This window comes from Gasterosteus aculeatus, chromosome 9 (genome assembly GCF_964276395.1).
Source record: "Gasterosteus aculeatus chromosome 9, fGasAcu3.hap1.1, whole genome shotgun sequence".
In the NCBI taxonomy this organism is placed as follows: Eukaryota; Metazoa; Chordata; class Actinopteri; order Perciformes; family Gasterosteidae; genus Gasterosteus; species Gasterosteus aculeatus.
The window spans coordinates 19,864,408-19,888,068 of record NC_135696.1 but is presented as its reverse complement, the minus strand read 5'-3'; the positions used below and the strand labels follow the sequence as shown (position 1 = coordinate 19,888,068).

The following is a 23,661-nucleotide window of genomic DNA, read 5'->3' as shown; positions in this document are numbered from 1 at the left end:
TTGAGAACAATAATAAGAATTAAATTACAATATATTTATGTATTGATCACAGGCAGCTGTCATAATTCAATCAGGCTACTGCAGCGGTCCAGTTTCAAATCATTAACCAGAACCAAATGTATTAAAATCCCCTCTCCAGTACAGACAGAAACCGCTTGGGTGTGTTTGTATAATCAAAGTAAAATCAAATCATCTGTCTTTCATGCACGTGGTCCAAACTAATCGTCATGTGGTAATTATGACGCAGAATGTGAGCGTCCGGGTTTCGGCTCCCGACGTTGTGGCGGAGTGAGACGTCTGTATTCATTTCCTATATCTGTAAAACGAGAGAGAGAGAGAGAGAGAGAGAGACAGAGAGAGGGGGAGAGAGAGACAGAGAGAGGGGGAGAGAGAGAGGTTCGGACCTGGCAGGTGTCAGCAGCATTTCTTCCTCCCTTACACCGACAATCCTCCGTGAATTCACCGCCTCGTCCGTGATGGAGGAGAGAGAATCCCGGGGAGGAGGAAGAGGAGGAGGTGGAGGAGGAGGAAGAGGAGGGTACCACCGGGCTGCCAAGCGGCTCCGGACGGAAGACGAGGCCGGCGGCGAGGAGCCGGAGGACGGGCAGGAGGACGCCGCGGGGGGGAGCCGCCGGAGCCGAGGAGCCAAGGTGAAGATGAGAAACGTGCTTTTAGAAGTTTCCGCTCATTTATATTTAAATAAATGTGGGTTAAAACCGAAAAGAAAACACACATATAAATATTTTCCTCTGTTCTTGTCCGTAGTTTAATTTTTTTTTGCAATGTAATGAATTTATGACAGAGGTTTGTAGAATGAAACCCGGACAGAAAAGAGTTATTGGTTGAAGTTCATGCAATGATATGACAGAGATACACCTTCCACCTTGCTCTCCCCCAGGAGGTGATCAGGTAGACTGTTCCTCCAGAGAGGAGAGTTATAGAGATGATTATAAGCTTTACAGAGAGATGGTTCTGGAAGGCTTGAGGAACGTCCTGTTTTAATGAGCATTTATATATATTTGTGTGTGTGTAGGTGAAAGCTTTACCACCACTGATGTAGAATATTGATCGCATACTCACATAGCTGGATCTATATCGGTCCCTTTGTCCCGTCGCAGCAACGACTGTTGTTAATTTAAACCAAACACGGATCTTCTCCTTCGACTCATTAAACGCCATTTATCGCTTTGTGTAGATCAAGAGATTCACTCATGAATCGAGTCAGCAGATCAATCGTGAACGAAGACGATCGCCCGTCGTATCGTGACGCGGACAGATGTTTTGAAGCTTTGGGTTCTGCATGTTTGTCTTGGCAGCTTGGCGCCTCACACCAGATTGACGAGTGAAGGTGGTGGTGAGCTGTCAATCAGAAAAGAATCCTCCGCCCAAAAGCTCAATCTGTCTATTTAACTCCAGACGGACTATAATTTCCTAAATTATCCTCATCATGCTGTATCAGAGAAGGCTTGAAACTGGTATTTACAATGTTTCCGCGGGACATTTCGGCCTCTCTCGGAGGTTCTGGCAGTAACAGGAAGTGGGGGCACGGAGCAGGAAATGAGGACATGTGCTCACCTTGCTAAATGTAAACCTGGTATTCTGAGTGAGCCTGTAACCGTGGTTGGTTTATCACACAGACAGTAGCTATGATGTGAAAAACAGCTCGTAATAAACTGTTTTCCTGTACGGGGTTCACAAATGTCACAAAAGTCTTTGGAGGGAAATATCTCACCAACTATTGGATGGTTTGTCATGAGCTCAGGCATTCTGTAGTCATAACTCTGGTGATCCACTTTCAAAAAGTCCTAAGGTCTTGTTGGAGCCCCTTGGAGTCCCAAGGAACTTAAACGGAGTTTCAAATGTTTCTGTGGTTCTGTAGGTCTGGTTTAAATTCAGGGTGTCCTTTAAAGGTTTCATATCTCCTGCGTCCCTGTGTACGTTCGGTGATCTGCTGCAGGAGGTTTCTAGAAGGCCACACGAGTCTCTCGAGGTACTTCAGGAGACTCAGTTTGAAGACACGCAGATTCCAGCGCTTACATTTTAATTATTCAAATCTGCCAGCTCCTGTTTTTTTAATTAGCATTCGTCTCTGATGGAGCTAAGTGCTCTCAAACGGGGCCGAACAAGATGAAAAAATATAGACTTAATCAAACCACCAGTTCGTGTTCAGACTGGTCAGGTTTATTTTACCTCCTGTGAGCTGCGCTGAGGTAGATTATAATCACCCGTCTGCAGACTTCAGCCGACATCAAAGCACCTTTGATCTCATGTTCTTTACGGTTTCGATAGAACACAGAGTGAAGATCAAACAGAAGTCACCGCCCGAGGTGCAAAACTGACCCGAGGACCGAGTCCCTCCGTTGAGCCGACGACCTGCTGCACCGGAAAAGGATTCATGAAATCGTGAATGAGTTTCTGGCATAAAGTCTGAGTGCTGAGACGTGGATCTCTGCCGGCTTCGGGTAACAGGTTTTTGCTTTGCAAACTATTGGCGTGCAACGCACATCGCAGACGGGATGCAAAGACTCCTCCTAAAGACCTGAATAACGTCTGAAATCCCGCATGTAGAGTAAGGCCTTGTTTAAAATATGCAAAACATGATGTTTGCATATCCAACTTCGTAACACTGTCGTGTTTGGAATAACAGTGTAATATCAAAGGTCCCGTGCATGGAGCATTGACGGCTTGGTTTTGCGTGAGAAACCGTCTGGGTCGGGTGATTGCTTTCGGTGACCTGGGGACCTTCCTGCAGCGCAGAAGATCCAACGTCAGCGGGTTAATGTCAGAATGAGATGTTTGTTTTTCTCCTCCTCGAGCGCCACCGTCACAACAAAATGTGAGATTTTTAGCCCCTAAACGATAAGCTGCGCTAACGGCGTCTTTGAACTTCTCGCGCTTTGGCCAGACGTCGTCGGTAAGAACCACAGCGTGCGCCTCACATCACAGGGCTGCACCGTCTCAACCCGTCAAACTGTCACATCTCCTCTCCGTCCACACACACTCTCCAGGGCTTCATGAATGATGCATCATCCGGCCTCGTTAAAGGCTTGTTAGCGGAGAGGAGGAGGTGATGTAGATGAAGGCAGCAGGAGGGGAGGAGATGGGAGGGGGGGGGGGAGTGTGTAGGCGGAGATATACTGACACAGCAGCCTTACTGGAGAGAAACAACATGTCAGTGGACACACACACACACACACAATATAAGGATGCACATTCGTAACGCTTGTCGCTATGGTGACCAGGCCAGACCGAGCTGCACCTGCTCGGTCCTCCTGCAGGGGAGGAAGAGGAGGAAGAGGTTCTCCCCTCATTGTTGTCACAAAGGCAACCATGAAGTTAACCGAGATGCGTCGCTCTCACCTACAAGAACCAACAAGGAGAAACATCCGGTCTCTCTGGTACCCTTGAGTCACCTTCTCCCCCTCCCGCGAAGGGCTTTGTCCGCCTGCCTCCTGCTTGCCGTTGCCGTTGGTTACCGAGGCCGGCATAGGCGCAGCCGAGTGTGCGCTCGTCCCGAACAGACCACACTAAGAAACGTCTCTCAGAAGCCACGCGTTTGAGGCGGACGCTCCCGCTTCCCCCCTCGGCCCAGGAGAAGCATCGGCCGCGCGAGCTGAGAGCGGCAGTTCGACGGTTTGCTTCTGTGGGTCCGAGCGAACCGGCGTCACACTTCTACAGTCAGCTGGTCGGGAGAGGAGCAGCTATTCTGCCGTACTGTGTACCGTCTGAAGGTCGCTTTCGAAAGATGCTCCGGCTCACCGACGGATAATAATATGTAAGAAAGGTCAACACTCGCATCTGTGCGTTCAAAAACAAATCTGTGAGCACAGCGAAAGAGAAAAATACACCGATAAATGAAAACGGTTCTTGACAAGAAGTGTAAACACGGCAGGAAGCCGTGCGTCCCCGCGTCGTTCAGTAGCTGAGACGAGGCTTTGGTGCCTATAGAGGTCATCCACACAAAAGGCCCCATTCAGAGCGCGCTTCCTGCAGGCGTAGGTGTGAAGCGTCTCAACCTGCAGCGGAAAACCAGGCGGACTGCAAAACCTGCAGCGCTTCCTGGAGAGAGACGGTAAACACAGTGTCATCGGCGCTCTGTAGGTAACCAGAGCGTTTTCCCACTAGCTGGTGTCTTCTAAAGGAGAACAGGCAGCAACCTTTAAGGCCTCCTGCTGCAAATCAAGACTTTGAGATAGAAGTGACTCAGGTAACAAGGAGATGAAAAATGCTTGTCCTGCATTCTGTAGCACCTTTTGCCCGGGGAGAAAAAAGACAGTTAAAGACGATGCTTGTGAAATCCCCCGACGCTGTTCGGTGATAAATTAACCGACGTTTCCTAAAAAGTAAACAGACAAAAAACTCACGAAATCTGTGATTTATGAAGCAACATTGATTTAGCTCATTTACAAAATTTGCAGCATAATGCCAAGAAAAGAGAGACTCCAAAAGCCGGAGGACGGGGAACTGCAGCAGCCGAAAAAAGACTGCTGGAAGGCAGCTATTTACTTCCCTCTTTATACTTCCCGGCTATTTACTTCCCTCTTTATAATTCCCAGCTATTTACTTCCTCTTTATACTTCCCAGCTATTTACTTCCCTCTTTATAATTCCCAGGTATTTACTTCCTCTTTATACTTCCCAGCTGTGTTGTCAGCCTAACAACACCCTCCAACTGTAACATTATTGATGAAGTACAACCTCTCGTACTTTAAGTACAACATGGCCTTGTTTTGTCTGTGTTTGCCTGTTAATCATTTATTCATTCAATTTGATGATTTGAGTTAATTTGTTAGCAAACATAAATATATTTGTTCAAAATATCCTACTATGTTTTTTATTAATTATTATTATTTTTCTAATTTCATGAATCATTTTGGTGCCCTTTCGTTTCGGTTTGAGCACCTGCCCCCCGCCCCCCAAAATGTCTGTGGCCGTGCCTGCTCTGCAGTACAAGTACACAAGTATTCTCAGGAGTATTCCTGTCTTCATCGTCTCGGCCCTCTTCTCTCTGCAGGAGGTTGCGGAGGACGGTCACCGTATCCCCCCGTCCCCGGTGGTCCACGTCCGAGGGCTCTGCGACGCCGTGGTGGAGGCCGATCTGGTGGAGGCGCTCGACAAGTTCGGCAACATCTGGTAAAAAATACTCGGTGCACACGAAATGTTCCGTCTCCGCATTTACAGACATTCACCACTTACGCTTGCTTACCCGTCGCCGTCTTGGAATATGGCTGTCGCCATGCGATCTAGTTTGGGCAACGGCAGCAAAGCGTCAATCCCAGGAAGCCCCGCCCTAAAGCACGCCCTGCTTTATGGTGTATTTCACTCTAAATTGTGAACCGTGATTTGCTAAATGAACATCATGCTGTATCGAAGAAGACTTGAAACTAGATTGAGACCAAAAACTCAAAAACATGCGGAGTGAAGAGAGCTAAAAAAACACTAGTTTGGGCTTAAAATGACTCAACGTAACAACAGGCGAGACTTTACCGGGCCAAATGGGAGGCAGACAGGGACGGTTTTCTAACCTGTTCAGAAACAAGCGCGTTAACATTATGTATGCCGCGTAACGCCCACAGTTCCTGTTTCAGCCTGGTTTCTATCAAGCTTTTCACACGCAGAGCATGTGGCTTATGGACCTAAAATAACGACGTAAACCTCAATGATACGGCTTGCTCACTAGTGATGTTATTTGCGCATGTGCCACAAGGTCTTTCGGCGGTAGCATCAACAGAGCTGAAAGGACTCCCGGGGTCGACGAAGAGGGAAGAGAAATTGCTCACATATGCTTCACATTTTTTGAAAAGGCCGCAGTTTCCTGGGAGGATTTCAATATTCAGGAGAAGTACTGCACGCCAGCTCTCAGATTATGGAGCCAGGACGAGCATTTAGCAACGCGAGTCGTGTTGCTAAATGCTTCACAGCTGAAATATACAACTGATGTCTGTGATAATTGGTCATGTGGTTCATCAATCCGCTTTCTATCGTTCAATGTTAAAAAAAACTGGCAGGAGTACAGCAATCAAATCGATCCTCCAATCACAAACCAGGGCGAAGGTTCAAACACGGCAACCAAACGGGGGGTTTTGGACCTGAAGAACGGATCTTTGAGGCGTCGTGACGAAAAGTTACGTCGACGATGGGGACGCTTCTGCTCTGTCTCCCCCTGTCCGAAAGAGAAGCCTTAATATGCGCTTCAGAGCCACGGGGTTAGCGATCGAGTGACGGGCTCGTTAGCTCTTGCGTGTGAAACCTCACACCTCCGAGTGAAGCTCCCCCACCGTCTGCTCTGTCGGCAGCTACGTGATGATGATGCCGTTCAAGCGGCAGGCTCTGGTGGAGTTCGACGGCGTGGAGAGCGCCGAGCGCTGCGTGTCGCGCGGGACCAGCGAGGCCGTGTGCGTGGCCGAGCAGCAGGCCTTCTTCAACTTCTCCACCAGCCAGAGGATCACCAGGCCCACCAACGCAGACGACCCCGCCAGCGGAAACAAGGTCCTGCTGCTGTCCATCCAGAACCCGCTGTACCCCATCACCACCGTGAGTCTGCACAAGCGCCACCTCCGCGTCCAAGTTCCAACCACAAAACGGTTGTCATATTTAACTACTTATTTTATTATTAGTGTGCGTTCATGCATTTCCAGTTGTGATGTCACCCCCTCTCGTTCTCTCCCTCAGGACGTTCTCTACACCGTCTGTAACCCCGTCGTCCACGTCCTGCGCATCGTCATCTTCAAGCGCAACGGCATCCAGGCCATGGTGGAATATCCTGAACTGTCTGTGTGTACTTGAACATGTGTGAAGCACTCCGCACGTCAGTGGCGGCTGTACTCAGATCTCCGCGGCGTGAGAGGCGAGGTTGTTCCTCTGCTCCTCCCGGTGAGTCTTCCTTAACCAGCCCGTCAACGTTCGGGTCGGTGGAGGACGCTCAGAGGGCCAAACTGGTTCTGAACGGAGCCGACATCTACGCCGGCTGCTGCACGCTCAAGATCGAGTACGCTCGGGTAAACACACACACGCGCACGCACACGCTCACTCTCAAGCCGCCACGCACACACACCCACCCGGAGGTGCTGTGCTCTGTCGCCCCCCCCTGCAGCCCAACAGACTGAACGTGGTCCGCAATGACAACAGCAGCTGGGATTACACCAAACCCTTCGCCCTGCAGCGAGGTAGGACCACGCACACACACACACGCACACACACACACACACGCACAAACACTCAGGTGTTGTTGCCGCCGATTGAACTACCACCAAGGGGAGATTGACCTTCTTTCAGTCACTCAGGAAGCACTGACTTTAAATAACTGCGCGGTGAAGCGATCCGAGCCGCAGCGAGTGGGGGTTGCGTGGAGCTCTGCCTGGAGACTCAATCGGACGTTAAACTGCAGCCTGAAGGTGGTTTGTGAGGCTGCTGATGCTGCTGCGGAGGCCGAAAATAGGTTTTGATCAGAGAGAAAGCGCTCACTTTGACCTCCTGCTGCTCTGAACCCATGTTGGTGCTGCTCTTCTAACCGCGAGACACACTCCACTGTGTGCAGAGACAGTGCTTCCAGCAACAACCTTCCTGTGAACTCTTATTTGGATTAAATGTCTGGTCGTGTGTGTTGCAGAGGGGGGAAAGGGGAGGCAGCGGCAGGCTATCCTGGGAGAGCATCCATCCAACAGTTACGGTACTGTCTCTCCGTCCGTCCGTCCCGCTCATCCTGAATCCCTGAATGTCCTCCGGGGTTTCTAATCCAGAGGATCGTGTGTCTCTGCAGGCTCGCACTGCCCCCTGCTGCCTCTGCCTGCGAACTGCAGGTACAGGAGGCGCAGTGAGGAGATGCAGGACATGATCGCCTACCCGCTGCTCCTCCCCAAGACCTCCACCTCCTACTCCTACTCCTCCTCCTCCTCCTCCCACTTCATGGGACAAGGGGCCTCCAGCTCAGTTGCCATGGTGAGCGGCCTCCATCCAGCCAAGATGAACTGCGGCTGCGTCTTCAACCTCTTCTGTCTCTACGGCAACGTGGAGAAGGTGTGTTCTGTCTTCTGGTGACCCTCAGAGGTCACGCGTTGCTCTAAACACGAGAAGACCTCGTTGTGTCACAGTACTGCTCCACCCAAAATACCTGACGTGGTTTTGCTTGCAGGTGAAATTCATGAAGAGCGTTCCTGGCACGGCGTTGGTGGAGATGGGGGACGAGTACGCGGTGGACCGGGCCGTGACTCACCTCAACAATATCAAGGTGTTCGGCCAAAAACTGAACGTCTGGTGAGTCTCTGCTTCTCTCAGTGACTGCTGACCACAACCTCCTTAACTCAAGCTCCAAATATCACTGAAACATGCAAAGGATATTGATGCCATAGCTGATGATTTCACAGCTTCTTCCCATGCAGGACAAACATCATGTCTCGGACTTCCTTCTTCCTCCCGTTCTTCTGTGTTTGCATGGTTTTGTTCATCACCTAACCCCCCCCCTCCTCCCTTCTCCTCTCAGTGTGTCCAAGCAGCAGGCGGTGATTCCCAGTCAGGTGTTTGAGCTGGCCGACGGCTGCAGCAGCTACCAGGACTTTGGTCTGACCAGAAACAACCGCTTCAGCAGCGCACAGAGCAGCAGGAACATCATCCAGCCGCCCGCCGCCGTCCTGCACTTCTACAACGCCCCGCCCACCCTCAGCCAGCACCAGCTGCACGAGGTGAGGTCACACCTGCAGCGAGCGTACGAGGTCACAGCGGTCGGGAATGTTGGATTCCCGAGAGAGGTGGACTGAGAAGAGAAAGGGACCCAGTACGGACCTGTGCGGTACACCTCTGCTTATCAGACGTGACATTAAAAATATCTTCTCATGTTGAATGCGGACGATGTGAAAAAAATTTCCGGGCTATTTTAGAAACGTCCGCATGTTGTGTAGCTCTGGGTGAAGTGAATCATTTCATTACCTTTTAGACTGAAGCTTTAAATAAAGTCCTTGCCAAAGATTTATCAGTGTTTTGTTTAAACTTCACTTTGACTTGATCTCAGTCTGTAGTTTAGAGTTCTTTGCGTGGATCATTTTAATCGCTTGTCTCTGAGTCAGACCAAAGGTTAACACAGGAAGGATCTTATCACCCTGCATTTGTTGTCACGCGTGCAAACTCTCATCATTTAGATTCTGCAATTCTGAGACGTGCAGGCACAAACCACGTCATCCTGTTTGTGACAGAAATGTGTACCACAAGTAGACTGTGATGTCAGCTGCTGGTTGCTGGACTGCGGTTTTGAAACCTAAACTTCGGCATTTTGTCACCGGCCATCGGCATCTTGTTTTTGCATTCAGAAGTGACAGGAGATGTTTGAGCTATGAAAAACCGAGTGCTGAATGGGAAAGTTTTAGGTGTCACAATTAACTGTCATGAACTGGAAACCCATTTTGGAAAGAACTGACTCCCAGTGGTTGCATTCCGCCACCAAATCCTACACGACGGGCCTTCAACAACTCTCTGACCTCTCTTCTCTGTTCCTCATCTGCAGCTGTGTGCCGAACGCGACGTTCCCGCCTTCACCAAGTTCAAGGTCTTTGACGCCAAATGTGAGTCTAATCAATGTCACACCAGACAAAGAGCTACAGAAAGAAATATCACAAACTCTTGTTGGGGGAATTATGAATAGAAAATAGGTATTTAGCTGAGATCTTTCAAATCAGACACATATTTTCAATTTTAATCCTTTCATCTTCCTCCTCCTCCTCCTCCTCATCCCAGCAGCCGGCTCTAAGACCCTGTCTGGTCTGCTGGAGTTCGACAGTAAAACTGAAGCTGTGGAGGCTCTCACCGTCCTCAACCACCACCAGATTAGAATACCCAGTAAGTACTCTTATGACCACACAGCGGTCCTGATTCCTGATTGACTTTAACTATGCAAAGAAATCTGTAAAACCCTTATTTGTTAGTTCAGACGACCATCTTCCTATCTGGCCATTGTTAGCATTCTATACTCAATTTAGCATACTAGCATGCTCACATACCAGCTGAGTGTTTTTTTAGCCAGTTGCTCCTCTTGCTGCTGGCCGGACACGTGGTGACGTCATCTGTCACCATCAGCTGGTGGACGCCACTAGATGTCAGGCTTCAGACTGATCTCATTCAAAAACAACAACAACAACAAATAAAGACAACGTCTCCGCTGAACAGATTCATTGACGTTGTTATATCTGGAAACCTTCACATCCACTGTTCACAGTGTTTATTTATAGATATGTTATATATATATGTGTAAATTTTATACCTGATGTCCCTCTCCGACCTGCAGACTGCTCCAACCCCTTCACCCTGAAACTCTGCTTCTCCACCTCCTCCCATCTGTGAGCCACAAACAAGATGGCCGCCGCACTCGCCGGCTCCTCCGGGACGACGCAGAAGTTTTCTTCTTTACAGAAGGCGGAAATGATGCAGAACCACCGCAGAAGAGTTTTTTTCCTGAGAGGTTTTGCTTTCCGAGGTTCTGGTTTGGTCGAGCGTCGAGATGAAGTCGTCGACGGGGCCTTTTTAGTGAGGAAAAGCACCTCGGTGCCGGTGAACTGAACCAGTTGAAGGTTTTTTGAGCTTCCTTTGAAACGTGAATGCCAGCGATCTGAGAGAAAAGCTTTTCTTCCATCAAATCAAATCGATAGATGGCTTCATCCTTCATTAAAAGGCCTTCATATCCTGAAGTGCGATGAAGATATCAGCTGTCACTATTAACAGAAATAGTTGCATATGAAACTAGATGTCGTTGTTGTTGTAACTGGCCGAACTCAGGGAGGAATCACTTGAAAGTGAACTAATCAGATACTTACAGATACAGATATTTATGTTTATTTAAATGTTTTAATTATACTTTTAGGTGTCTTACTTCTTTAATAGAGGAGGTTGGTTATTTTTTTACTGAGAAGCAGTTAATAGTTTCCTCTATATACGTGAAAAGCACATTATTATAAATGTATTCATATATCCTGTATCATTATTAATTGACGGTTTACAGAGTAGTTCCATTTTCAAGATGTTTTTTTTCCTTTTAAATAGCAATACTTTGTGTACTTATTAAATGAATTTGATTCTTATGCCCAGAAATGATGGTTCAGCTGTTTGATGACAAGTTGTTAATACGGTCGTTATTTCCAGCTGCTAGAAAACAACTCAAACAGATCTTTGCCACGACTGCATTCAGTGTGGATGTCACGAATGACGTGGAAGGTTTTCCGCCTCACGTGATCAAACAGCTGAATAAATCACCAGACTGACCGCAGCCATTTAGAACAACAATAAGTTGCATGAGACCGCGGGATGGATGCATGATCATAATAACAATGATGAACAGCTCGTGTCAGGGTTTTAATAGTGCTATTTTAACTTGATCGATAGTGGTTAGTGAAACCCCTTCATGTTTCATAACGTCAGCAAGTCATGTTTTGATTTTATTTACATTATACAAAGTATATGGTTGAGTTTCTGTTGTTAACATTGTAAAAAAATCACAACTTCCAGGCCAGCGTGTAGGATTTAATTTTTTAAACATGGATTCTCCAGTGTTTGGTTCATTTTTCCGGGTTAGGGGGCCCGTTCCACACATAGATATAAATAGCTCATTGTATGGTATCACACACACACAATGATTTTTAGTTTCAGCTGATCACACACTAATAAAAACAGTTCTGAATATTATTTTCCATTTCTACAAATAAATGCCCTTAAATCCACTATACTGGCGCTTTAAATGTCAGACACACAAAACATTTAATTGTCTCCATGGTGCTTTTTAACCAAATGCTATGCCAGCGTCAGCGTGTTAACGTGCTCACAAGTGTCAACTTGTTGAAGTTGAGCAGGTGTAATGATCTCCACGTTGCATGCAGTAAACACAATGTGCAGCTGAGGGGAATGTCACCAGTTCTGTAGATATTTGTATTCCCCTGATTTTTATCTGCCCATCACAAGGTTAAATGAGGACCTCTCCTTCGTTGTCTTGAAGGATCGTGTATGTGTTGCTGCTCGGGGGCCGGTAGAAAGAACACAGATTATGTGCTGATGCAATCAACCGATCGCAGCCTGGAGCACAACAGGCATGTTGGTTTAAAAAAACAACGGTGTGGAGGTAAATGACGGTTGAAGGCTTCGCTGTGTGTTCCAGATGCAAATGTCTGATATCTGCAGTCAGATAACACTCGACCACACTGACACGAAGAAGTGGAGACTTAATCTGATCAAACCAGCTGCAGCGCACGTCAACACGCAGCGCAGATGGCAAAGTTTGAGGGTGCAGCCCGTGTTTGTGACAGATTTTTTTTTCTTCTGGTGAAAAAATGTACAGAAATCCCAGCATGCACAGGGTGAGGAAGAGTCACTGAAACAGCACATCCTCCCTAGACAGACAGTATCTAGCGTGGCAGGAGGGAATGTGGATTGTTCACACTTAAATCCGATTTCTACGTCAGTCACAAGGTTAAATAAAAACAAGACTGCCATTCAGGCTAAATTTGGTCTGGTTTGGATTTTATAGTTCAGTTTCCATGTTTCGTCCATAAAACTATGGGATGAGAGGTGGGTGTCAAACTAATGAATGTGAGCACATACTGGAAAATAAAAATCTGGTCAAAGCCCGGCATTCAAAATTGTACATAATTGTCATCAGCAAAGTATGAGAAGTAATAACTGTGCAGTAAAATGTTCCCTGTGGTTTACAATTAAATGTTATTAAATGTTACTGTTGCATGTGTTAAATATTGTTGCTTTATATGAAGGGGTAGATTAATCTATGATGTTGGATTTTAGAAGTTGATCTAAAATAAATATGGGAACAACCTTAGTTCAACACAAACATTAGGGATCAACGCATCTGGAGGAGGGTGGTCTCGAAGGGTGGTCCTGACATGCTTCACGGGGCGAGCGTCACCAGGGGGGGGGGCGGAGCTTCAGCGCTGGCTTTTAAGACCCGCAGCTTCAAGAGCGGTGACGTCAGAGCAGTGCCGCTTCGAACGGCAGGTCACGAAAGATGGCGGCGGAGGAGAGCAGGTTGAAGCAACGGAATCACAAGAACAGCATCTTCAGAGAAGGTACTTGAACACACACAGGGAAGGAAAACGGTTTTAGGGATTTTTTAACGAATACGTGTTTTCCGCCTGCCGGTTTGTTCCGTTGACGGTGATGGAAACTGCTGTCGAATAATCGCATCTCCTCCCGTTTTTCGCATCCCCATGCTAATCATCCTCCCCGCGCTGGGAGCTGTAAAGATGTCATTAAAAAACACCCCGGTGACAGCGGCCGCGGGCGGTGTTTACGAACCTAATCTCATTGATGTATCCCCCGCTGTGCGTGGTCGCTTGGGCAGCCGGCGATGAGCGTTTTCCGCTTTGCCGTCCAGCTGCCCGCTGGTCCTCACCTTCAGCTGGATATGTGTTTGTTGTTAGCATGTCAGCTAACGTAGCTGCTAGCCTCTTCGTTTCTGACGGCTCTATCAAAGGCTGGCAGGTCGTGGCTAACTCCCGTTAGCTTCCGTTACCAGCGACATGTAACGGTAGCTAGCGCCAATTAGCTTCCGTTAGCAGCGACATGTACCAGCGGCAGGTGAGGGAAGCTAACGCTAGCTAGCTTCCGTTACCAGCAGCAGGTAACGGCGCTCCGTTGAGGCGCTGCTCTCATTTAGGCTCGCCTTAGGCTAACTAGGTGTAACTGTTTGACACTCATGCTCGTATAACTTAAATTAGCCACGTACCACATCTGTTAAAGTATAAGCAAGTATACCGTTACGTCAACACCGAACCCCATTGGAAATATTGACCAGTTAAGCGCGCATCCACCTCTCAATGTTTCGTATCGGTACCCTTTTTAATCGAATTTATTTCAGGAGTATTAGTATACACATTTTTAATTAATAAGTGGGTCATTTCTAAATGGTCTTGGGCGTGTGGTGTAACGTCCTTAATGGGATGATAACACGTGAGCGACAGATCGACTCTTGTTTCATTTATTTATTCTGTTTCTCTTGCAGTGGATCAGCCCACCAGCTGGCTGACCAGTGGACCTGTGGCCCACTTGCTGCTTTTCTTATCAGTGCTTGTGTCAACAAGTAACTGCTAGTGTAGTAATCAGCCCTCCAGTTAGAGCTGGAATCCCTAAAGTGTTGGGAATATGTTCTCAGCCGGTGCCTTTGCTCCATTAAAGCTGATGATCACAGGAAGTTTACCAGGGTGAAGGCGTGTGCTGTTTGTGTTGTTGCAGCTGTTGAGCGCACAGTGTGCTAAGACCAAAGTGGGGCCAAAACCCAGCCATGTGGTACGATTTATAACTATTCTCTTAAGGTCCACAGTTTGAGCCCACGTTGCTGATATTTTGGAGGCTTGAAAGCACAAAGATACACATCCACCTTTTTAAACTCCTTTCCTTCTTATTTTCCATCCCTGTTTAAAGACACAAACTCCTCAGACTCCAGATCACATTGGCACTTTGAGGGTTAACTGTAGTTTTGTCTCATTGAAGTAAATAGAGATCCATGTCACTACTTCCTCTTCAGCAGTGCTGTTGGAGTATGCCTTGCTCGTCAGAATGCAGTCAGACCAGACTGTGTTCAGCCAGCACACTTTAATAACTGTGATTTGAGCACAACTCAGACCCGCGTTTCTTCTCTGGCGGGTGTGTGGGGATGATTTCTGTCATAAGGAAGGTAACCAGTCTGAATCCACTGATCCTTTGTTCACGTAATGAAGTGCACAGCTTTTCCCAGTTCGAGGAATGTAGAGCTATCGTTCCAGATGTGCTAACCTGAGGCATAACCATGGATTCAAATTTGCATGACTAGAATTCGACCAAACTGGGTTTTAAACCCCCCCTTCTGACACGTCTTACATATCTGCCCACATTACTTTTTGAAGCAACCAGCCGTAGCTATGACACAACGAAAGGGAGTGCGTGTGTCCTGAAGGCCGACACTTGAGAGTTCAACATCATCGTAGCCGAGATCGCGAGCAGTTCAGGACCCCTTTAAGCTTCGCGCTGCATCTCTGCCGTACACCGTGGGAGCGTTTATCCTCAGGCAGCTCATGTGCTCACCAGAGAGAACATTGGGACATTGGATTTACCGGATCACTGGTCTCCCTAAAAGCTTCAGTTAAAGTACAACCCATCCATACAGAACCGCTTCCGATGGGACTTGTGCCTTTTTTTACGTCCTCTCCTGTCTGAACCGGCGAGGTGCTTGCTGGATTCGGTGTTGGCAGATCGCTGTTGTCGCCTGCGGAGCTGTCATGTGGCCCCGACCAGCTCATCGCTGACCTGAATGAGGACTCCTCTTCCCACGATGGAAGGCTGGAGGCTGCTCGGTTGGCGGTGCAATCACATGGCGGCGTCTGAGTGTAACGCTGCTGCGTGACCACGGCGTCACGGGTCCCAATCCCATGAAACTGAAACGCAGTGACTTTGTCGTTGTCCAGCGACGGAAACGTTGCGCTGTTTACGCAAAAGTCTTGGCGGCTCGTTTCACACCGGCGAGCTAGAAAGGACGAAACATTTCATTTCACTTCGACGTGTCAGATGGAGCAAAAGAGTCAAACGATCTCCCTGAAATGACCCGGTTTCTGAAGGTCAATGAAGTGTAACTGACGCCATACAAGGAGCGCTGAAGGCCGGACTGCTCCACACGATGAGACGGCTCGGTCTATTTACTGGAAACCTCCCGCCAGCTCCACCATCTACAATGTCAGCGACTCCTTCCTCTCCTGTGAAGCTCCACTAACTAGAGGAGGTCAGAACTGTTTTTTTTTTTTTTTATTTTTATTTTTTTTTCTTCCGCCAACCGCTGCTACTTCCGAACATCAGAGTTTATTGATCCCCGAAGGGAAACTCTGCCTTCTGGATGGAATCAAACCGCAGAGACGATGTCCTCGTCCACTCTTTTTTTTGTTTGTTTTTTAAGGAGAGCTGATCACAAAAATCAGGTTGTGTCAAACCCTGACGCCGCGGGAACGCCCCCGTTAGAAACGGTTCAGTCCTTCGAGTCGGTCAAACTTTAACCACAGCTTTCCCTCCTCAGGTGACTCCCACACATCCCCGATGAGGCGCGAGGAGGAGGACGACGGCGACCTGCTGGAAGAGGTCAGCGCGGCCAGGCCGGTGCAGATCGTGGTGGCGGACGAGGAGGAGCACTCGTTCTCGCTGCAGGAGGAGGCGCTGGAGCGGCTGCTGCTGCAGGAGGAGGTGCGGGACCTCCAGGTGGTCGTCGTCTCCGTGGCCGGAGCTTTCCGCAAGGGAAAGTCCTTCCTGCTGGACTTCATGCTGCGCTTCATGTACAAACAGGTAACCGCGGCGACTGGAGGCTTTAGTCTTTTCCTTTGGGTGCCTGTATTGTCACTAGTTTGTGTACACACACACACATTCCACTGCTTTTCACTGTCCTGGTTAAGTGCTGAACAGCGTTTTCTTGTGTCTGCGTACTTTAACTTGTCTTATCTAAAATGTCATGAGCTTGACCCGGGACCACGAGTTCATTTCCGTTGTGCATTTTAAGCACATTCTTTACAAAGGTGACTTCACAAAATGCCCATTTTGAGGACCTTTCATAGTTGTTGTTGTTTTTCTCATGTCTTTTCCTGTGGCTTGTAACTGCATCTTCATTTCCCATCGGTGCATCGGCCGCTCCGTTGTTGAGAAGCTCAGCAACTTTTAGAACTCACGTAGGACTCCAACTGTCTCCTTCATCAATCATTTCCTACATATCTAAAATGTTTTAGTCGTTTTGTGGCCGTGAGAACACAATCTGTAGACCTCATTCTTCCCTTCAGATGAAACTAAGCCCCCGATGACTTGTTTCAACATAATGCGTGTGGTCACGCACCTCGAGTTGGGATTGTTTTCTAAAAGATTACAGGCCAGACCCAGTGGAGAATTGGATGATATGCTGATATCACACTGTTGTTGTTGTTGTTTGTCTCTAGTGTTATTATGAATAAACTATCCCGGTTTGATCTTCACAGTCGTGTGTTTTCAGGTTTAAGAGGTTTCTATTAGATTTCATGAGAAACCCGAGTAGTAGTTTGTCTTTTGTTTTCATGCGGACTCCTTCGGCTAAGAATCAAATGTTTTTGCCGTGACCTTTTTCGCCATCGCAACCCTGCAGCAGGAAATCCCCCCCCCCTTTTTTTGTTTTGGTGCGCGTGTGTCGCCCTGTTAATCTACGGTAAGCAGCGAGAAACATTCCTTTGGGTTTCATGAGGCTGCAAAGCGGATTTTAGTGCCGACACAATGGCGGCTGTGTGACCGGGCACAGAGGTCACTGCTGCTTATTCCACTCATAAAGGCCATCTTTATGCATAGAATAAGCCCCGCCCACACAGGTCAGGTCATGTTAGGGCTGCCATGTTTGCGAGAATGGGGATTAGAGCGTTCAAACCGGTGCTGCGTCTGCAGATGTTGATTCTTTCACATGTATTTGTTTGTATCATTCCATTCATGCTGTTAACGTGTGCATCCACATGAGGGATCTGGATTTGATACCGGACATCTCGTCTCTGTGCAGTCGGATTCGTGGGTCGGCGGCGAGGAGGAGCCGCTGACCGGCTTCACCTGGCGAGGCGGCTGCGAGCGGGAGACCACGGGCATCCTGGCCTGGAGCGAGGTGTTCGTGGTGGAGAAACCAGACGGCTGCAAGGTCGGTCCGCGGCGCCGCCGCCGCCAAGCGACGTTTCCGAACGGCCCGAGAGACGCCGCAATGAATTGCATGTGGTTGTTGCAGGTTGCCGTTCTACTGATGGACACGCAGGGAGCGTTCGACAGCCAGTCGACCATCAAAGACTGCGCCACGCTGTTCGCCCTCAGCACCATGACCAGCTCTGTGCAGGTCCGCTGCGCTCCGTAGTTCCACCGAGTCCCGTGTGTGTGTCTGTGGCTTTAAAAGGTTCCATGACGGCTCGTGTGTTTCAGGTGTACAACTTGTCCCAGAATGTCCAGGAAGACGACCTCCAGCACCTCCAGGTCAGTGGCGCCACGAGAGCAACCGCATTTTCGTATTTCCTGAAGCTTGTTTTTTAAGGTTGTTTCTTCTTCTCATTTTGTATTGATGTTACACATTGTGAGCTTTCTGTGTCTCCTGATGACACGATGGGAGCAGCTGAAGCGTCGCCGTGTGCGCGGCCAAACTATCAGGCATCGTGCATCTTTCACCGCCAACACAATGGCTTCCTGAGGTTGTCTGTGGAGCCTCGGGTCCGCGCTCCAGATCCTTTAAAACGCTCCACTGGGTTCCCTTCGCTCTGTCACTCGTGTGCATTGAAGCCGTGTTAGTCTCTCGACAGGATGATCTCACCAAACTGGAAAGTTTGTCCCGAGTCTACGGATTCCGCCGTCCGGCCTTATAGAGCCGCCGTGCGTCTATTTCCAGTGCAGCAGATTAACTGAAGCGTTTGTTTTTAAAACTCATCGTCTAGAGCTCCATATCAGGCGTCAGATGTTGTGTTCAGGTCCGGATTATCTGCTGAACTAAAGCCGGCAGCAGGCTGCCAAATGAGGCAGAGGTGGAAGGTCTCACAGTGGAAACTTCTTTTCCATCTTTGGTCCTCATCACACCAGAGATTACCTGTCAATCAAACAGTGAGGGTGCGTTTTTCTTCTTATCACCAGAGTTGACTGAGGCCCGTGTGGTTCTGCACGGGTTGGATCATTTTTCGTGATATATAAATTATATATATCATGATTGTTTTTTGTTTTGTTTTTAACAAGCAGCTGCAACAACACACAAACATCAGTCAGGCCAACTTCAACCCGGCTTTTCTTTAAACTTATCTTTTATAATAATAAAAATGCTTTTCTCTCGTTTAGAGCAGCACACGCGGAAAGCTTTAATCGACCGGCTGAATCAGAAGAAAGCGAGCGATCGTTCTGCTGCCCGTGTTGTGATGTTGGGTCAGACTTCAGGCGGCTGCTCTTTTTCTCTCCTCAGCTCTTCACGGAGTACGGACGACTGGCCATGGAGGAAGTCTACGAGAAGCCCTTTCAGGTGGGATCTGCTACCTGCGTAAAGTCCTAAAGATCCAGAGAGGAAATGTGCTTTACCCTCTGACACCAGAGATCCTCATGAACTGAATAAGCCAATGTGTTATATCCCATGTGTTTGTGCGACTCTTATTTGTGTTTTATCATCAATGTTCTGGTGGATTCGGGCTCAATAAGCTGAATGTCCCTCTGTTCAGAGTCTGATGTTCCTGATCAGAGACTGGAGTTACCCCTACGAGCACCCGTACGGCCTGAAGGGAGGCCTGAGCTTCCTGGAGAAGCGGCTGCAGGTTAGTGTGCGGTGCTTTGGAGCCAGCGGCCCAAAGTCGGAGCAGAACTTGTGACCGTGTGTTGACGTCTGCGATCAGGTGAAGCAGAACCAACACGAGGAGCTGCAGAACGTCAGGAAACACATCCACTCGTGCTTTTCCAACATCGGCTGCTTCCTGCTGCCTCACCCCGGCCTCAGGGTGGCCACCAACCCTCACTTCGACGGGCGGCTCCGAGGTGAGACCCGGGACGCGCCGAGTCCGCCCGAGTCCTAGCGAGTCCGACCGGGTAAAGTGTGTTTTTTTTTTTTTTTGTTTCACCGCGTGCGTCTCAGATATCGACGAGGAGTTCAAGAAGGAGCTGGTGAACCTCGTTCCGACGCTGCTCTCTCCAGAGAACCTGGTGGAAAAAGAGATCGGAGGAGTCAAAATCACCTGCAGAGAGCTGCTGCACTACTTCAAAGTGAGAATCAATCAAACTTTGTTGATGAGACGAGGCAAAAAATGGCTTAAAAATAAAAAAATACACGTGACATCGTGGCGTTTACCAAACGGCAAGGTGACTTTCATGCTTTCAGGCTTACATGAAGATCTACCAGGGAGAGGAGCTCCCTCACCCCAAGTCCATGCTGCAGGTCAGCTCGCACACCACGTCGCTGCTCAGCAGCGCCGCCTGCTGGACAGTCTACGTCACCATATGTAATACAGAAATCACATCCTGTTTGCAGTAAATATACACACACTAGCTGTTCTCCATAAACTGCTTGTCTGTAATCGCGTGTTGACCCTTTTCTCAATGTTCAACCTTTTTTTGATTTGTCACCTGTTGCCTAGGCGACCGCTGAAGCCAACAACCTCGCAGCTGTAGCAGGAGCCAAAGACTTGTACAACAAAAGCATGGAGCAGGTAATTCATCACGCGCGGACGATTCTGCTGCTGACAGGACTTCCTCTCGTTTGTGTGTGACAACCTGTTTGTGCGTTATTGTTCCGTCTGGAGGTCTGCGGCGGAGACCAACCCTACATCTCCCCGGCGGAGCTGGAGCGCCGTCACGCGGAGCTGCTGCAGGCGTCGGTGCGACACTTCCGCTCCGTCAAGAAGATGGGCGGCGAGGACTTCTGCCGGCGCTACCAGGAGCAGCTGGAGGCGGAGCTCGACGTGGCCTTCGCCAACTTCGGCAAGCACAACGACGGCAAGAACATCTTCTTCGCCGCGCGGACGCCCGCCACGCTGTTCGCCGTCATGTTCGCCATGTACGCGGCGTCGATGGTCACGGGCTTCGTGGGCATCGGCTCGGTGGCGGCGCTGTGTAACCTGGTGATGGGCGTGGCTCTGGCGGCGCTGTGCGTCTGGGCCTACGTCAAATACTCCGGGGAGTTCCGCGAGGTGGGAGGAGTCATCGACCGCGTGGCGGAGACCCTCTGGGAGCAGGTGAGGCCGAGAGAGAAAGCAAAGTAGTGAAAGTTGCCACCAAACGTCCGGGATCCGCCTGCATTATAATGTTTCTAATCCTCTACTTGCGTTTAGTAAAAATAAGCCTGTATCCTTTTTCCTTTACTCTCCGCTCTGTATTTTCTCCTCCTGGATGTTTCCGCTCTGCTCGTCTTTTCAAACAAGCGAGTGAAAACTTTAACTTTGCTGATTCTTGATTTACCTTTTACTTGATTTCTGTTCTCCTTCACCTTCACCTTCTCATGTTCCTCCTTCTTTTCCCTCTCGATGCTTTCAGAGGACTCCACGAAAGGTACGTTTTAACGACCCGTAGGAGACTCGACTGCTTAACGACCTAAATGTGCCGCTTATGTCAGCTGTAGTTTCCTGATGTGATCAGAGGCGTTTTTCATTCCGCTTCAAGCATTTATATTAAAAGCCCACTGATTGCACACAATAGTTGTGCTATTATCACGCTGTCGAGCTTTCTCTTTGACCTCTAAGATTCAAGGCTTAATGGAAACCAGGCAGCTTGTTGAGTCCACAAACTGAAAACATTTTAAGCTTTTTATTTTATGTCTGTCGTAGCAAAGCACTCCTCCGCCTGACCTCCTCTTCCTCTTCTTCCGCCCAGGTTTTCTCCAAACTCTTCGACGCGGCTCGGAGTCGAGTTCCGCTGGGCGGCCTGATCCCGACGCCGCGGCCCCGGCTCGCCTCCAACAACAACGTCAAGAAGAAAAACTAGCGGCACGCCGTCTCCTCTCGTCCTCCTGTTTCTCACTCTGCTCGGTTTTCAAAAAGACGTTTTTGTTTTTTCGAGCAGTTTGAGCCAACGAGTTTCTGTTGTCGGACCGTAGACGGCGGCTCCTCGTCTCGCTGGCTGTAGGTTTAAGGACTTGAAGCAGTGTGATGTACTTCAGGGCGGGTTTACGGTATTTATTGGTGGGAGGGGCCATTTTTCAGTCACAGTGTCGTGTGTGTGTGTGTGTGTGTGTGTGTGTTTGTTACACAAACGATTCCCATTTATGTGAATGTATGAATGAAGAGCACGACCACAGAGCCTCCTCGCGGTCCCAACCAAAGTGTACAGCTTTACTCGCCGGAGGCTCGCGGACCGACAAGCGGGAAACTGCAGCTGGCGCGACGTTTTTAGGACTTCACAAGCGGTTCGGTTTCGGGGTCTTTTTTTTCTTTTTTTTTAACAGAATCACAAGCTGATCGGTGTGTATCTGCGGGCTGGGAGTGCGTAGGACCGTTAGACTGGTCTCGTGGTCTCGCGGTCTCCCCTCCACAAGTAGACTAAAGATGTGAGGGTTTCTTCAACGCCGCAAACTTCTATTGCTGTTTTTTAATAAAATGACCAACACGTCAGGAAGTTGTCGCGCGTGGAGATTAAATCTTGACCAAATATATTTGTGGCAGATGTGAGGACTTTGATCCGCAGAGTAAATGTTAGCTTAGCATTAGCACGACTCGGCTGTCGTCTGGTTTTAAATTGACTCTGCTGTAGAAACTCCGAAACAGGAAGAGTTTTCATCCTTTAAATATTTCGCAAGTACAGAGTGTAAAACGGTTTGAGCTCCTGTGAATTTGCTTCAATGTAACGTTTTATTTCCTACATCTTATACGTTGTCAAAAATGCGGCATTCCAACTCGTTTCGGATAAACTCCCTGGATCCAGATGCTCGTGCAGATGTGTACTCTTTAAAACCCAGACGTCCTGGAAGTTTGTCCGACTCTGAGAAGGTAAAAGTTTCCCCCGAAAACCAGCTGACCCTCGACGTAGCAAGCTAGACGTCTACTTGATTATTTAATCTCGATTGATCGTCCTTTTTCCAGTGATGACACGATTATGATTATTAGTATTCAGTATTTTTTGTTTTGTTACATAAACGGTTACACGCTTCAGGGAGACGTTCCGATGGATCTCTGGAGTCACAACTGGGACCATTTCTTGACTGACAGTTTTTCATTCCTTCACAACTTTATATTGATCTCTGATCTCCATAAAAACTAAAGTAAACACTACGAACTTCTCCTCGAGTCTTCAATGACCTCTGGATTCCGGCTTCGGGGGCTCGTGATTCTGAGTCCATGGCGACGGTCCGACTGCGGGAGCAAAGCTTTTAAACGTGTTCCACTTCAGCAGAGACCTTTTTTTGTAGATGATATTTGTTATTTAACGCGAGCGTTGTTTCCTCTCCGTTGTTCCTCTTTGCTTTATTCCTTAAGGACTGAACCGCCTCATCTTGTTTTTACAGCACCAGAAGGTAAAATACTTCATCGCTCACATCTATTATGGACACTTTTTAAAGCCAAAATCCATCAATCGGTTCATTCTAACAATTACCGCATTGTCCTATATTCTTAATTTAAATGTCATTCCATCCACACAAACATCACCACTGTGTGCTTTTGTTTTTGTACAGTTCCGTTTTTTACAGCCTCATCCGCACATAGGGCATGTGTACGAAATATATACATATATAAATATAAATTTTCTAGACCTTTTTGTAGCTGGAAGAACAAGGGTTCGGGCGGTAGACCAGATTCAGCTCACTGGAATGCTTTCGTGATTTGTGGATATGTCTTAACAAATTTCCTTTTTTTTATATATATATATTTGTAAATTAATCTTACATGAGCACTAGGATTTCACCCCCTGCTGGCAAAGAATGTTTAGAATCTGGATCTTTCTTTTCTTTTTTTCTTGTCTGTTGCTTTTAAAAGTTATTTTCATTAATTTATTTTTCAATACAACATTAAACCAAACTCCTACAACACAGAGTGGTGTGGTTCCATTTTTGAATGTGTAGTTTTCTGGAAGGCTGTTTATTGTGTTTAAAATAAGAACCGCCATGTCATACTGTGAATACTACACAACTTGTCGCATACTACACAAGAAGTACGTGAGCCTCCATGTGGACCGCCGGTGTCCCTCGGCTCCGTTCCTCTGCTTATAAACCAAATGTCCTACGACAGCGTTA

General features: G+C 48.2%; 2 protein-coding genes across 4 annotated transcripts; both read left to right on the top strand.

Annotated features, from left to right (window-relative positions):
* Window positions 1-322: 322 nt before the first annotated feature.
* On the top strand, window positions 323-12,597 carry LOC120825304 (heterogeneous nuclear ribonucleoprotein L-like). 2 transcript variants are annotated; one of them, XM_040186874.2, is made up of 13 exons: window positions 323-650; window positions 5,014-5,132; window positions 6,296-6,533; window positions 6,672-6,757; window positions 6,901-6,997; window positions 7,093-7,165; window positions 7,609-7,668; window positions 7,759-8,015; window positions 8,131-8,252; window positions 8,479-8,677; window positions 9,493-9,550; window positions 9,723-9,824; window positions 10,270-12,597. In XM_040186874.2, exons 1-13 carry the CDS (start codon window positions 477-479, stop codon window positions 10,323-10,325), a joined length of 1,641 nt encoding a protein of 546 aa, XP_040042808.2. In that variant the 5' UTR covers window positions 323-476; the 3' UTR covers window positions 10,326-12,597. The 2 variants fall into 2 exon arrangements, with proteins under 2 accessions (XP_040042808.2, XP_040042809.2); XM_040186875.2 differs by having other exon boundaries at window positions 342-650; window positions 9,726-9,824.
* A 262-nt stretch (window positions 12,598-12,859) lies between these two features.
* Window positions 12,860-23,457, top strand: LOC120825300 (atlastin-2). Of its 2 annotated transcripts, XM_040186864.2 has the most exons (14): window positions 12,897-13,048; window positions 16,021-16,283; window positions 17,503-17,634; window positions 17,719-17,823; window positions 17,907-17,957; window positions 18,922-18,978; window positions 19,172-19,264; window positions 19,343-19,481; window positions 19,579-19,706; window positions 19,822-19,878; window positions 20,078-20,149; window positions 20,243-20,674; window positions 20,973-20,987; window positions 21,309-23,457. In XM_040186864.2, the coding sequence occupies exons 1-14, from the start codon at window positions 12,988-12,990 to the stop codon at window positions 21,417-21,419; spliced, it is 1,716 nt and encodes a 571-aa protein (XP_040042798.1). In that variant the 5' UTR covers window positions 12,897-12,987; the 3' UTR covers window positions 21,420-23,457. The 2 variants fall into 2 exon arrangements, with proteins under 2 accessions (XP_040042799.1, XP_040042798.1); XM_040186865.2 differs by lacking the exon at window positions 20,973-20,987 and having other exon boundaries at window positions 12,860-13,048.
* Window positions 23,458-23,661: the final 204 nt, after the last annotated feature.

Bases quoted from the DNA above. Each gene is read 5' to 3' on its own strand.
- LOC120825304 (XM_040186874.2), top strand. From the start codon at position 477: ATGGAGGAGAGAGAATCCCGGGGAGGAGGAAGAGGAGGAGGTGGAGGA. The intron at 5,133-6,295 runs GTAAAAAATACT...CTCTGTCGGCAG, and splicing joins GACAAGTTCGGCAACATCTG to CTACGTGATGATGATGCCGT. The intron at 6,758-6,900 runs ATATCCTGAACT...CAGCCCGTCAAC, and splicing joins GGCATCCAGGCCATGGTGGA to GTTCGGGTCGGTGGAGGACG.
- LOC120825300 (XM_040186864.2), top strand. From the start codon at position 12,988: ATGGCGGCGGAGGAGAGCAGGTTGAAGCAACGGAATCACAAGAACAGC. The intron at 19,707-19,821 runs GTGAGAATCAAT...TCATGCTTTCAG, and splicing joins AGCTGCTGCACTACTTCAAA to GCTTACATGAAGATCTACCA. The intron at 20,150-20,242 runs GTAATTCATCAC...TTCCGTCTGGAG, and splicing joins ACAACAAAAGCATGGAGCAG to GTCTGCGGCGGAGACCAACC.